The sequence below is a fragment of the Megalobrama amblycephala genome, linkage group LG17 (assembly GCF_018812025.1).
Source record: "Megalobrama amblycephala isolate DHTTF-2021 linkage group LG17, ASM1881202v1, whole genome shotgun sequence".
NCBI lineage: Eukaryota > Metazoa > Chordata > Actinopteri > Cypriniformes > Xenocyprididae > Megalobrama > Megalobrama amblycephala.
In genome coordinates this window covers 42,407,911-42,423,627 of record NC_063060.1, presented here as the reverse complement: position 1 = coordinate 42,423,627, position 15,717 = coordinate 42,407,911, and the positions used below count along the sequence as shown (strand labels likewise).

The window sequence follows — 15,717 nt, the reverse complement described above, 5'->3', positions numbered from 1 at the left end:
ATAAATTACATTTTAACATATATTAACTGTATAGCAAACTGTTATTTTAAATTATAATAATATAAAATAAATATAATAGATATAAGGGTCAAAGACATTTAGAATTTTGCATCAATAGAAATTTACAAAAGTGATTTTATATATAGCACATTAAATGCAAGTAAAACGTCTACTTTTAAAGTTTCAAATAAGTTTTAGGAGAATGCAATGTCAAAATGTTCCATTGTCATTCAGTGTAACGCTTATATTTATGTAAAAACTGATGTACTTATTGTGACCTGTACGTCTTAAAATATATAAAAGAATAAGTGAAAATACTAAATTTTATTGCATTTTAAATGAGAAAAAAATTCTTGCTGCCAAATGGGCAAAACCTAGGATAGTGACAAAGGTTAAAAATGTAAAATTAGTCTTTATTATGGCACAAATAAATATTTGTTGTAAATATCCCTGACAAGATTGTTACACTGAATGACATTTTAGTGGGCGTCTTCTGTAAATCATGGTGAAAATGTATGATATTTTTGCTCAGGAAAAAAAAAAAAAATAATTAAACAGGACCCATTCTGAAAAACAACAGTTCAAAGCTGTAATACACTTCTTGTTTTGATGTTTGAAAACCCTTTTTCATCTTTGACCCATAATTGCTGTTTGTGTTCATATAAATGCAGCCTTGGTGAGTGTGAGACCTTTTTCAAAAACATCAATAAAAAACCTTATTGACCTCAAACGTTTGAACAGTAGTGTATATAACACTACCATCATTACTATAGTGTTAAAATGAGGTTTTGAATACATATACCACGGTATTATCATAATATTCTTTGAAGTTCATGTAAATCCAGTGGTATTACCATGGCAGTTTTCATACGTTACCCTGTTTATACCATGTTTTTGGACATCTATGTACCATGATAGTATCTTACGTAACTATATGGTCATTTGTCAGTGTTATTATCTGTCTGGGAAAGGCTAGTCACTGTCTACAGTAAAAAGAACGACAACACATTCAGTAATATTCAGATTTTTATTCATTCATTCAATCACATTTAGTAGAAAATAAAGTTCATTTAGGGCCGGCAAATTTTTAAACATTTATCCAGTTGCATAAACAATGCCTGATTAAGACAACAGTAATTCTGCTATGATATTGATCGAGGAGACGGAAAATAAGAGTAAGTTAGTCGCACACTACAAAACTTCACACGGGTAATGTCGGACATGAAGGGGAGGTACATCCACCGAACCGAACGAGAATTCAAGCGATGATTAGTGCAAATATTGGTTCTGTTTATATATTATACTTTACAAAATATCATTCTATGCTTTTAAAGATAAATAGATAAAAATGTTCCTTTATGTCAAAGATTGTCAGCAGACTCAGAGGGAGAGAGACGGAGAGAGAGAGAAATAAAGGAATCGTGGTTAAGTGCAGAAGGTTAAGAATGATGGTTACGTAAAAGCGGGAGCGGAAGCAAAACAATTCACTCGAGTAAGCAAGAATATGCGTGTGTAAAATGACTATGAAATTGTCTGAGAGAGTCTTCATCAAGGTGCAAATTCATATCTCTCCCTCTCTCTCTCCTCTCAGCATCACAATGACCCTCTGTTTTCACAGAGCTTTGGCTCAAATGGTTGTCATGATGCTTCGGCGTTGCTCGGCTCCGAACTCTGATGACCTGCAGAGATAAACAGAGAGAGAGAGAGAGAGAGCAGTGAATGATGGCCTACTTACGTTACCTGTTTACTAATCTGGCTTTGCTAAAGGTCAGCTCAGAGCCATCTGTCTGTGGACACACAAACACGGACAGGTGCACACTCGCACGCTCATGGTACGTTCACATGTAACAGGAAAGATTTCCTCTAATTACTGGAGCAGTTTCCAGTCAGACTAGCCAATAAATCTGCTTCCAAGAAGTGCACACACACACACAAAACAACACAGTACCGGGGAAATCCAAAGATTTATTTCGTTTCGGAGGGAGTCTGGGTTTTTTCACAGGGGGTTTGCGATCTGAGGATCTCTCCAGATCACAGCGGGTGTCCTGCTCCATTCCTAAGGGGGTGAATACAGGGGACACACACAGAGGGAGGGATAGGCGCTATGTGAGGATCGGGATGATGCCGAGTTGATATGTGAAAGCATGCTAGAGCGGTAGATGATGGACGCAGACCCTCGTCACATGCTCAAAAGCAGGGATTCGAAGTGTGTACCTGTGTCACATGAGTTGGCTTTCCTGTTTCGATGGGGTTTCATGGGACCTCCAGGGCTGCTTTTGACTTCATCACCTGACCAAAAACAAACATCGTACATTCTCTTCATCAGGGGGTTTTAAACTGGGAAGCCACAAATAAATTATTTTACAAAATCTGTTTTTAGAGTTGTGAAAGTCCTTTAAAATTTATTTAAAATTAATACACTAATATAAACTATGCATTTCAGATATTCTTTTTTACATTCACATTCATCAAAGTTGATATTACTGTTTCATTCTGCTTTCTAAACTCTGGTTTACAGTGTTAATCTCGGATACACTGTTAAAGGATTAGTTCACTTTCAAATTAAAATTTCTTGATAATTTACTCACCCCCATGTCATCCAAGATGTTCATGTCTTTCTTTCTTCAGTCGAAAAGAAATGAAGGTTTTTGATGAAATCATTCCAGGATTATTCTCCTTATAGTGGACTTCAATGGAGTCCAGACGGTTGAAGGTCCAAATTACAGTTTCAGTGCAGCTTCAAAGGGCTTTAAACGATACCAGACGAGGAATAAGAGTCTTATCTAGAGAAACCATCGCTCATTTTCTTAAAAAATAATTTAAAATGACATACGTTTTAACCATAAACGCTCGTCTTGAACTAGCTCTCTTCTTCTTCTCTATTAGAATTCCAGCATTGTAGACACTGCTAAGTGTATTACTGCCCTCCACAGGTCAAAGTTTGAACTAATTGTTATGTACTTGCACTAGCATATTGTATATGACAGTTTAGTTCAAACTTTGACCTGAGGAGGGCAGTAATACACTTAGCAGCGTCTACACTGCTGGAATTCAAATAGAGAAGAAGAAGAGAGCTAGATCAAGATGAGCATTTATTGTTAAAGGTGCCCTAGAACTTTTTTTAAAAGATGTAATATAAGTCTAAGGTGTCCCCTGAATGTATCTGTGAAGTTTCAGCTCAAAATACCCCATAGATTTTTTTTAATTCATTTTTTTAACTGCCTATTTTGGGGCATAATTAGAAATGAGCCGATTCAGGGTGTGTGGCCCTTTAAATCTGGTGCTCCACGCCCCAAGAGCTCGCGCTTGCCTTAAACAACATAAAAAAAGTTCAAACAGCTAATATAACCCTCAAAATGGATCTTTACAAAGTGTTCGTCATGCAGCATGTCTAATCGCGTAAGTACAGTGTTAATTTTGATGTTTACATTGATTCTGAATTAATTTGAGGCTGTGCTCTGTGGCTAACGGCTAATGCTACACTGTTGGAGAGATTTATAAAGAATGAAGTTGTGTTTATGAATTATACAGACTGCAAGTGTTTAATAATGAAAATAGCGACAGTCTTGTCTCCGTGAATACAGTAAGAAACGATGGTAACTTTAACCACATTTATCAGTACATTAGCAACATGCTAACGAAACATTTAGAAAGACAATTTATAAATATCACTAAAAATATCATGATATCATGGATCATGTCAGTTATTATCGCTCCATCTTCCATTTTTTGCTATTGTTCTTGCTTGCTTACCTAGTCTGATGATTCAGCTGTGCACATCCAGACGTTCTGCCCTTGTCTAATGCCTTTCATAATGTTGGGAACATGGGCTGGCATATGCAAATATTGGGGGCGTACACCCTGACTGTTACGTAACAGTCGGTGTTATGTTGAGATTCGCCTGTTCTTCGGAGGTCTTTTAAACAAATGAGATTTATATAATAAGGAGGAAACAATGGTGTTTGAGACTCACTGTATGTCTTTTCCATGTACTGAACTCTTGTTATTTAACTATGCCAAGGTAAATTCAATTTTTGAATCTAGGGCACCTTAAAAACTTAAAAAAAAGACCGATCATTTCTCTAGATAAGACTCTTATTCCTCGTCTGGTATCGTTTAAAGCTCTTTGAAGCTGCACTGAAACTGTAATTTTGACCTTCAACCGTTTGGGCTCCATTGAAGTCCACTATAAGGAGAATAATCCTGGAATGTTTTCATCAAAAATTTCTTTTCGACTGAAGAAAGAAAGACATGAACATCTTGGATGACATGGGGGTGAGTAAATTATCAGGAAATTTTAATTTGAAAGTGAACTAATCCTTTAACTTAATAAAATATTTTTTTTTCCAAAAATATATATATAATAGGCCTAATATTAATACTATATATAAAATTATTTTTGCGGAGTTATGCAATAACAAAGTGAAAGTGAATTATAATAATAACAAGTCTTTATAATTTCACATTTAATTTTTTCACAAAGTTTAAATGTATAAATGTATACAAGAAAATATATATCGTTACATTTGAGGAAAGAAGTCTCTCGCAAGAGATCATCATATTAAAGGATTAGTTCACCCAAAAATTAAAATGATCCCATGATTTACACCCCCCCCCCCATCCATCCTAGGTGTATATGACTATCTTCTTTCAGACGAACACAATTGGAGTTATATTAAAAAATATTCTGGCTCTTCCAAGCTTTATAATGGGAGTGAATTGGGGGTGAGATTTTGAAGCCCCCAAAAAATGTATCCATCCATCATAAAAGTAATCCATACGACTCCAAGGGGTTAATAAAGGCCTTCTGAAGTGAAGCAATGGGTTTTTGTAAGAAAAATATCCATATTTAAAACTTTATACACTATAATAACTGGCTTACAACAGACGCCGTACGCATCGATTTGTGGTGGAAGAGTGACCTCTGACCCGACGCATGATGTATTGAAGAACGCTAAAGTACAGAGGATAGAGCAAAACAAAACACCGGTCATTTTTTAAAGAGAATTATCAGAGGATTTCAATATAAGAGAAGAGGAGCTTGAGTTTGTTGCATAGCCGTATTTGTTTGAACTGCGAGAGGCGTCTAAGCTTATGATACTCCTGTGCCATACATCACTTCAGTGATTACTCTTGTGGCACAAGTCATCTGCCAGCAGCTAGTTATTATAGTTTATAAAGTTTTAAATATGGATATTTTTCTTAAAAACCCATTGCTTCACTTCAGAAGGCCTTTATTAACCCTCTGGATGGATTCATTTTATGATGATAAATGCACTTTTTTGTGCTTCAAACTCATGCCCCTGTTCACTCCCATTATAAAGCTTGGAAGATCCAATATATTTTTTAAATATCTCTGATTGTGTTCATCTGAAAGAAGAAAGTCATATACACCTAGGATGGCTTGAGGTTGAGTAAATCATGGAATAATTTTCATTTTTGGGTGAACTAATCCTTTGCTTATGATCTAAATGTAACTTTAGTTTATGGAAAGTTAAATGCAACTACCAGCATGGCGTTTAAATGCAGTTGTTGTCTCTGAATTACCTTGAAGTAAAGCAGAATCTACTGAAGCAGAATGAAACACAGGCTTAGTAGAGGTGGGCGGAGCAGGTGGTGGCTGATTCTCATTGGTCACGTCATGTGGTGAGGAGCCAATGGGAGACGTGTGAGGTGAATAATAACATGGCTGAAAGGAATGACATAATCAAAAGCTGTTGTAATGATACAGAAAAACACACTCCCACTCTACAATCACTGACATTATGAGTCAAAGACATTTCACGATACTACCTTTTCAGGGATTGGTGGAGTCTGTCCTTCTGGTTTTTGGTCTTTTTGGTCTTCTCCACATCTCCTGTCCTCTTTTTCCTCATCCTTCTCCCTCAGTTCTCCAGAATCTTCAGTAGATTTATCTAGGGACAGGAAATAATGACCGTGACTGCTCATACGATTGAGATATATAGTGTAATGTGCTTATTAAAGGCTCAATATGTAAGATTTTCAGATTAAAATATCCAGAAACCATGGAAGTTGCTTTAATATATTATGTTTTATTAGACAGATGAGCCACAGTTTGGATACTTTAAAAGTAATCATTGTTATATAGCTCAACATCTTATTGTTTGAATCTCGTTTTCTTGATTTACTGTGAGTATAACATGTTTGTACCATGCCTCAGAGACAAAGCTATTTTGTAGAGGGCACTAGTGCAGTGTAAGCAATGACGTACATCCGTGTGAACGAGACGGAGGAAAGTTAGCAAGGGAAGGGCATTAAAAATTGAACTTAAATGCAGCCCTAGTTAACATGAATGAACGATTCAAATAATGACAAAATCTGCAGTACCAGAGCTCTCCTCCAGATGGCGCTGGCGCGTCTTCGCCAGGCTCGGCTTGGTGCTCTGAGGCGGTGGCTCGGGTCTTTTTCTGGTTTCCAGCAGCTGAGGGTCCATTATATTGTCTGTCTTTTTCTGGCTGTCCGACTGTGATTCCTGTCTTCCTGTTTCTGTCTGTCTGTCTATAGATGGCGTGTGCCCTTTAGCAACAATGTCTGAATGTCGGTCCATCTCATGCTCTCCGTATCCAATCTCTTCAGATGAGCCGAACACCTCACTGTAATCAGGCGACTGCAGGAAACAGAAAGACAAGAGTGTGAGAGACTGTGGTAAACGTCATTATGCTCATAAAATTCATATTAAGTTACTAACTAACTAATGAAAACAATTTCCTTTCAGTGTGTTTGTGCTCAACACTACCTGCATCACAACAGCTATTTTGTGAATGAATATCAGGAGGTTCATGTAGCAGGGTCATCGTTCATTTATATTATTACCTCATTACCTGAGATTCTTCCCATTCCCGCTCACCACAAATAGATTTATTTGTATGAAATTCAATATAGTCAAAACAATCCCCAGAGCAATAAACACACACACACTCTCTTTCTTTTCAGATAAAGTCCCCCTGTGGTGAAAATCAAGTTTTTAATGTTGTTTATATGTCTATGTGGTGTTTTTAATATGCTTTAAGGCAAATCATGTACAAATTCATTAAATACTCATCATTGCTGAGTATTTTCTACTTAAAACTGCAGTGAACTAAAGACATTAAAGTCTTAAAAACGCAATTTTCTACATCACAAACATGTTGTAAGTTGTAACCAATCACGTCAACATGTGGGCAGGCTTTAGCATATCATTAACTGTGCTGTGAAGCCAGGTTATCCCGGTATATTTTTCTGTTGATATGAAAAATTGGGTATATTTAGAAATGAAGCAGGTGAATTATGTGTATGATGTATATTACAGTGAATTATATGCCTGAGGGTAACGTCCACTGACGTTCTGAGTTGTTCAAAGCGTTTCTAAGGATGCTGATTTTTAGAACAGACTGAGATGAGGAATGGGAACACGGTTTGTGTAACATTAGCAACACATTATTAGCCGTTTGATAACATAGTCAAGTAAAAGGCTAATCATGTTAATTACCGTTATGTGTCTGATGCCGTAAAGAGTGATACATACAATGTATTATCATTCTGATACGTGGACTTGTAGACGAGTCTGTATAATTCACTCTTCCTCTTCTTCTTCTGAATCAGTTTCTGGTTCAAACATATATGAATTAAACCAGTATTTCCACTTGCCATCATGTAGCGTTTACTACAGTAAAGTTGACCGAGTGGATCTCTGAGCTGTGCGATTGAGTGGAGGCGGAGCTAATTTGCATATTCATGGTTCCGTGTATACTAAATGGAGCAAGGGTGTCGAGTTAGAAAACAATGGCTGTTTTAAGGCATGAAGACATTTTTTTTCACAGGAAAAAACGTTTAAATATGTAATTTTTGGTGATCAAGGATACTATTATTGACTACAGGGGGACTTTTTAAAAAAAATTTAGTTTTTTAAATTAAACCAATTAATAATAATAATAATAATAATAATAAATTATAATAAAATATATTGTGTATAAATTAAATACACATTGATGGCATTAAAGGATTAGTTCACTTTCAAATAAAATTGTCCTGGGCTGGGTTTCCCGAAACCTTCTTAACTCTACGTCATTCTTAAATTATACCTTAAGCTGTACCTTAACGTTAATACGTGTTTCCCGAAACGTTCTTAGTTAAGTGTACCTTCTGTAAGCCATACTTTCGTAAGGTTGGTCTGGAGCACTCTTAGCCATACCTTATCACTGTTGACAGTCAATACGAATATAATTCTGAAGATGCAATACACCCAGTGTTCGATTAGGATTATGGCAAAGAATAAAATGCAAAAAATTCACTGCTAAATTCAAATGTGCTTTGGCACTGAACCAGAGACAGACGCACGCTCTGCGCTTGTCATGCAACGTTATCACAACTATTCGCTGTTTTTAACCTCATCGCGCTTTATTTTAGGTTTCAGACGTTTAAATACACAGTTGAATTAAGTAGGCTACTGCATAAAAAAAGACATTTATAGTTTGTTAAATTCAAATTACACTGATGTCTGCGGAAGCTGCAACAATAACCCTTTCAATTATAATTTGACGAAGTGTTTTATTCATATCAGATACACATTGTTTAAGAAACAATAAAGTTTACTCTCCCAGTTCACCGGCCACATACTTTTATGTATTTCAGGGAAGATTTCGAATATCCGACAGCTCTAACTGCCATGCAAACTCATCGCGCGACAAAACACATTCACTTCCACATATTTTACAATCGGAATATATCATAAAATTCATGATATAGTTAACAAGTTTGTGAATATTTAAAAAAAAACAACAACGGAAAAAAAACAATATACACGCTATACCTTTCTGTCAGCTGCATGACGCGTCTCCAAGGAATTAAAACTTTGTTCTAAATAACGGTCGCCTTAAACTCACGCTGATGGGGGCTCTGCGCCCCCAGAATATAGATAAATTCCAATATAGATTTAGTTTGCAATTTGGATTACTTTTATAACATCCCATGACATGAGTCCTGATAAATGCAATTGCTACTTCTGAAGTGCTTCTTTTTATAAACAACACTGATTTCTCACATAATGCAGTGAAGCAGCCCCTGTATAGAGTGAATTATTGATTCTCAAGCCATCGATATCAACCAATTCAGCACCGCCGCCATGGACAGCACCTGGTAATGTCGCACTTTGGAAGGTATAAGGTATATACCTTACTAAGGTATATACTCCTAAGGTATAGTTTGGGGAACACGCCTAGAAACGGTACATCTTCAGTTAAGGTCTACCTTTAGAGTCTTCGTAGCGCACTAAGAGACAACATTATCGAGAAACCCAGCCCTCATAATTTACTCACCCCCATGTCATCCAAGATGTTCATGTCTTTCTTTCTTCAGTCGAAAAGAAATTAAGGTTTTTGATGAAAATATTCCAGGATTATTCTCCTTATAGTGGACTTCAATGGCCTCCAGGTTGAAGGTCAAAATGTCAGTTTCAGTGCAGCTTCAAAGAGCTTTAAACAATACCAGACGAGGAATAAGGGTCTTATCTAGAGAAACGATCGCTTGTTTAAAAAAAAAAAACCAACTGTATATGCTTTATAAACACATATTATCGCCTTGCACATGCTTCCGCTTTCTGTATTCTTTAAAAAGCTTCCGCTGTATGTCCTACGCCTTCCCTATTCAACTTACAGAAAAAACAGAACTGGCGCCGCGTTCGTTCCGTAAGTAGAATAAGGAAGGTGTAGGACATACAGCGTAAGTTTTTTTGAAGAATACGAAAGTGTGGTTTTGGCAGAAGCACGTGCAAGGCAATCATTTGTTTATATAAAGCATATACATTTAAATTTTTTTTCGAAAATGACCGATCGTTACGCTAGATAAGACCCTTATTCCTCGTCTGGTATCGTTTAAAGTCCTTTGAAGCTGCACTGAAACTGTAATTTTGACCTTCAATCGTCTGGAGGCCAGTGAAGTCCACTATAAGGAGAAAAATCCTGGAATGATTTCATCAAAAACCTTCATTTCTTTTCGACTGAAGAAAGAAAGACATGAACATCTTGGATGACATGGGGGTGAGTAAATTATCAGGAAAACTTTAATTTGAAAGTGAACTAATCCTTTAAATGCACACTATAGGAGGCATTTCAAATATTGATTATTAATATAATAATTAACATTTCTGGAAATAGTCAAAGGAATAATATAAATGTATTTTAATTTTATTTGAAATCCTCAGGGCTGCGTTTCCGGACTCCAGAGAGTTAAACTCAAATTCAACTCAGTTTCAAGAACTGAGCAGGAATTTAAATGAAGTAATGTGTTGAATTACCTGTCTCTGTGAGAAGCAGGAGGGGCTAATTCCCATCATTCCTGGTAGGGGTATACCCTGAACGTGCCGTCCTGACAGCTGAGGGGTCCTCTGAACGCCCGGCCCTACCAACCTCCCATTGGTGCCTTCAGGGCCTGGGTCTAACCTCCCACGATCCTTTGGGTGTTGAATCAAGGAGTACACATTCTCAGTGGCAACACTGAAAGAGCCAAAGATAAAAGAAGAGTTTGACTTGTGTTGCCTGATTTATTCATGCAATACAGCAACTTTATAACTTATTAATATATTTACAACTACCGTTCAAAAGTTTGGGTTTCAGTAAGATGGCTTTTTTTTAATAATTAATACATGTATTCAGCAAGGGCATAATTAAATTAATCAAAAGTGACAGTAAAAACATTTATGATGTTACAGTGGCACAGCTCCTCAAAAACCGTCCATACCGGCGTGATGAATACGATCCTCAACTGGATGGAACTGAAATAAATACTTTGATTGTTGCGATCCTATCGGACTTATGATAGCAACCTGAATCGTAACAAAGCACTGTTCGCCAGAGGAGAACTGGCCCCCCGACTAAGCCTGGTTTCTCCCAAGGTTTTTTCTCCATTTTAACACCTATTTGCCACCTGATGTCACCTGTTGGAGTTTGGGTTCCTTGTCGCTGTCGCCTTTGGCTTGCTTAGTTGGGGACACTTGACATTTGACATTCAACAGTGCTTTGATCTGCCTGCATTGACACTATTCTTAAAGAGCTGCTGTGCAGCCAAAATAATGTACCAGTTATCAATGTAAAGCTGCTTTGACACAATCTGCATTGTAAAAAGCGCTATATAAATAAAGTTGACTTGACTTGGCTAAAGTTTTCTATTTACATTCAAGCTTTCTATTCATCGAATTTTGATGGTTTAATCGAACATGCAAGGCCATTAAAACCAAACATCACTTCTGGCCACTACTGTATTAACATATGAATGACTCACTTTGTGCGACATTCCTCCCCACAGGCCCCGCCCCGTCCGGTAGGGTCCGGCTCCTGATATGATATGGTGGAGTTTCGGTTCTTCCTGAATCCTGAAAAGATTGACAGCACACTGCGTCGTTTCTTCCTCCTCAGAGCCTGAGCGTGATGGTGGGATGACAGCTGACTGCAAGACGGAAAGTCAGGGTGTCAGAGATAAGATAACATCCAAGTTTTTGCATGCCCAGATTCTTTCAACCTTTAAAAAGCGGGCAGATGTGACACCTTCATTGTTAGACTGCATTACTACACAGAAGGATTCAGTACTGAAGCACCTGTCTGGTAAAACTCTCTTGGTGTAGAAGTCAGGCAGTCCATCATCCAATAGAGATACTCCACCATTCTCCGAGCAGTGCTACGGGACGACAAGAGAAATAATGATGATGATGATGTCTGCTTTTGAGAACTGGGACTGGAGTAGATCATCTCTCTAAATTTGTGTTAGTGGATGATGCTGTCATAGTACGGTGTCTCACCATCTGGGTTTTGTTCCTGTGTATTATGTCAGAGCATTAATTTGATCAACAGTCATAACAAAGCCAGGGCTTGCAGGCATTTACTGTGATCAGAAGCGATTGAAAAGGAGAGAGCCTTTAATGTTTGATGCTTTAATTCTAGAGAGCATGCAGAAAACATCTGGGTCCACATTCAGTCAGATTTCGGAGAATAATCACGTTAACAAGAGAACGTGATTAAAATCGCCCCCCTCCTCCTCTTGTTAACAGCTTCAATGGTTGTCAGTTAACCCGTTTTATATTTAATATTTTACACATTTTTGAAGAATAGCTCCTGTTGAATCCATAAATCAGTGTTATTTTGACTTAACTTACTACAAATAATATTTAATTGCATAATTCCCAAAGAAATACTTCAATCCTGAAGCAAGAGGACCAATCATGCAATGCATTACGCATTTAATTAGATGAGGATGAAGAGAAATGTGCAATAGCTTTGGCTTTTTTTTTTTTTTTTGTAAGAAAACAGTTTTTTAAAGTGTTTTTTTTTTCTCTTTAAGAATCCAGAACTGATTCGTTCACTAGTCAGCGGAGTAATAAAAGTTACAAGAGGACTGCAGGGGATACAAGCGATTCAATGACAACATGATAAGGAATGCCTCTGGAGGTGCAAATCTAAACACGTCCACGTCTGCAGCAGATTTAATTACAGGTATAGTAATAGAATTCTGTTTGAATGGATTGTGTTCTCTGAATTGAAGACAATATTGATCACAAAAATATCTGATGAATGTGTGGCTAATATCAAACTAGAAGGCAATAATACAATACAATGCGAAGCCTGAAATGGTCGGAGTGTAGTGTTTAATTCAATTCATTTTAATTTACCTTATTATAGCATTAAACATGCTATATATAGATATATGAAAAGTATGGGTGTAACGGTATAGGTATTTGTCACGGTATGGCATCACGGTTCGGTGCATACAGTCAGTCACAAGCAATTCACACTCCAATCCAGAAGGGGGCGCGTGTGGTAATGCAACGCTGTTTGCTAACCGCCACAACAGGAAAAAAAAACAGAAGAAGAACAACAGATGATCTATGCATAGATATGTTTAATTGTAATCTCTTAACCAGTGTTTCAACCGCAGAAAGACATCAATAAGACAGCTTGAGAATAATATCTCACGTAGCATTACATTTACCTCAGGCAAGTCATTTAGTGTCCACAGCATGTTAGTTCACTGCAGAAATGAACTCTAGAGGGAGCATTTCACTAAATATATGCACTATATTAGCTTATACATTCATTACATTTACTTTACCTGTTAGTAGTCTTAATTATTTCATGTATATTAATTATTAAATATATATTTTATGTTTTTTTATTTGAATGTTGATTATTATATCTAAAAATAAATAGCAACTGAATTTAATAGTTTGAATTTAAAATGTTAATTATAATTGAATTTATTTAAAGAGAGAGACACACAATTTGTGTTTGGGTCATTGATGAATAAGTGTAAAAAAAAACATAATGGAGATATAATTAATTTTAATTTTAAGTTTTATTAAGTGTTAACAGTGAGATGATGTGGTTTTTATAATAAATTAACAATGATTTTGTCATTTTTTACAAGATGGACAAAATTTGTCACCAAAAAAGTCATTCGGTTTAACCAAAATTTCAGTTTTACCGAATGACACTTTTGGTTATACCGAATGACGATATTTTCAAACAATGCTAACGGGCTGATATCTAACTAGCTAGCAAAAGGACAATTAAACATTTTATATTTAGTACAAGTTTTTAAAATATTACATTTTCCATGTTTTATAGCAGTTGTACTGAATGACCTGATGTTTCGGGACATGCGTATGAGCACGTGAAAACATGAATTTTTCAAATTTAGTTACTTTGCTTCATGATCTTGTGGTCCTTGCAGATGTCTGAATGATGTAACATCCTGTCACATGATATTGACCACATGACTTAATCCAAAATGGTCCCTTTATATTGGTTACTCCGAATGACATCAATGAAATTCATTTTTCTGGACATTTTTCTGATAATAAAGCAATGACTTCTACACATAAATTTAATGCCATTTTGTACTATGTTGATATATGATGTTATAAAATCATGCAAGAATACAAAATATATACATTTATTACATTTTAAGATGTTTTAATCACAAATGAAATGGCTGTATTGGCCTTTGGACGGTTAAACCGAATGACCTTTTGACACTTCAAAATCTTTAAAATACCTTTACATGTAGCAAAATATAATTCAAACCTTTTGGATTCAATAAAGAAGATCTAGTTGTACTACCTTACATACTTTGGATGTCATAACTGTTTTTTTATTATTACACTTTGGACAAAAAAAAATTACCCGTCACGTCATTGACCCGTTTAATAAAACACTGTATGATAAAAAAAGAAGAAAACAGAAGCAATTTTATGTTTAGTGTTCTCCCCCCTGCTGTACCGAACCCTTACCAAACTGTGACTTAAAAACCGAGGTACGTACCGAACCGTCGTGTTTGTGTACCTTTACACCCCTAATGATACTGTAAGTCATATTTGGTGTAGCAATGGCACTGGTTCTTACTGTCTCAAAGGGAGCATGTGCAGCCCTGTGCCGTCTTGGTGGCCGCGGTCTGACGTGGGTCACATGACGCAGAGGTGAACCCTGTGTGGGTAGGGTGGACAGACCTTCCCATGATGCAGAGCGTGAAAGAGGTGCAGATGTCTGAGGAGTGGACACTAAAGGTGAGGAGTTGGGGTCGTCACCTAAACCTAAAGGACAGTGAATCGCATCAAATTAATGACATAATATTCTAGTTAATTAATTAATCAAATCATTCGCAAATAATCTTATCAATTTTTGCAGAGAATGAAGACGTTATTGTGGCAGACAAAAGCACTGAATGACAAAAAGTGTTCAATTTATTGTTTGCTTTATTTATCAGTGCTATTTTTATCTGTTTAATGTTTAAATTTATCAAGTAAAAAATACTAAGTTAACATGATGAATTGACAGGCCTAATAAATGTTATATAAAATTGAATGAATGGGTTTGCTTTAAACTGAAATATGTATGAAGTATACATGACTTGAAAGCACTGAATGAGTGTGTTAACTAAAAAATGAATGACAGTCCTGGTTTCATCCTACATAACGTGTGTGTGTGACTCACTGAGTCTGTTGGACACGGGACGAATGCGTCTGGTCCTGGAGCTGCGTTTCTTAATGGCGATTGTGTCCTGGGTGCAGAGCGACAGAAGTGAGTGAGAACATTGCAAACTGAGCAGATGATGAGGCCTCTGAGTTACCAGAGATGACAGATACTGTAAATACCACCAAACACACAGATGAGTCAGCTGTGAGTGATTCAAGTAACACACTCACTATGCTGATGCCAAAGTCATCCTCCACAACGTCCAGTATGTCGGCGTGTCTGTGTGCGCGCCTGGCCGTTCCCCCATCTTCCAGCCGTCTCATCTGTGAAACCTGCCGGAGCTGTGATGACGAACAGATGCGTGAGGCAGAGCGATTCGTGTGCACGTGCTCAGAATGAACAGACCAATGGAGAGAGAAATTGCTTTGTAGTACCAGGGTTTTGTGTGTGGCATAAAGTTCCTGTAGGATCTGGTCCACTATGGAGTTGGTGAGATATGAGACAACAGACAGCTTCACCTCCCTAAGAGCGAGAGAGACGAAGACACAACAATACATGTTAGATCACGTTTAAACCATGCTGGGAATTGCAACTGTGAACACAGTGGCTATAGAAAAGCGGGTTTCGTCCTTCCATTAAAAACTTCATGATTTCGATCGATCAGTGCAGTGCAGCGAGTGTTTGGCTGGACAAAATGAATCAATACTGAGAAAGAATATAGTCTTTAAAGAACTAAGCTGGAAAAATGAAATAAAATAAT

General features: G+C 36.9%; 1 protein-coding gene across 4 annotated transcripts in view; it reads right to left on the bottom strand.

Moving 5' to 3' along the window:
• Window positions 1–1,013: 1,013 nt before the first annotated feature.
• The window catches only part of carmil3 (capping protein regulator and myosin 1 linker 3), an 87,582-nt gene continuing 72,878 nt past the window's right edge, over window positions 1,014–15,717 (bottom strand). For 3 of the 4 annotated variants that reach the window (XM_048162812.1, XM_048162814.1, XM_048162815.1), the window contains 13 exons: window positions 15,392–15,479; window positions 15,188–15,298; window positions 14,976–15,042; window positions 14,388–14,575; window positions 11,588–11,667; window positions 11,275–11,439; window positions 10,292–10,490; window positions 6,349–6,628; window positions 5,794–5,915; window positions 5,548–5,689; window positions 2,215–2,289; window positions 1,949–2,056; window positions 1,014–1,679 (listed from right to left, as the gene is read on the bottom strand). In XM_048162812.1, the coding sequence (XP_048018769.1) occupies window positions 1,639–1,679; window positions 1,949–2,056; window positions 2,215–2,289; window positions 5,548–5,689; window positions 5,794–5,915; window positions 6,349–6,628; window positions 10,292–10,490; window positions 11,275–11,439; window positions 11,588–11,667; window positions 14,388–14,575; window positions 14,976–15,042; window positions 15,188–15,298; window positions 15,392–15,479 (1,666 nt within the window). In that variant the 3' untranslated portion in view covers window positions 1,014–1,638. The remainder of the gene's footprint in view (window positions 1,680–1,948; window positions 2,057–2,214; window positions 2,290–5,547; window positions 5,690–5,793; window positions 5,916–6,348; window positions 6,629–10,291; window positions 10,491–11,274; window positions 11,440–11,587; window positions 11,668–14,387; window positions 14,576–14,975; window positions 15,043–15,187; window positions 15,299–15,391; window positions 15,480–15,717) is intronic. The other variant, XM_048162816.1, reaches the window with a different exon arrangement.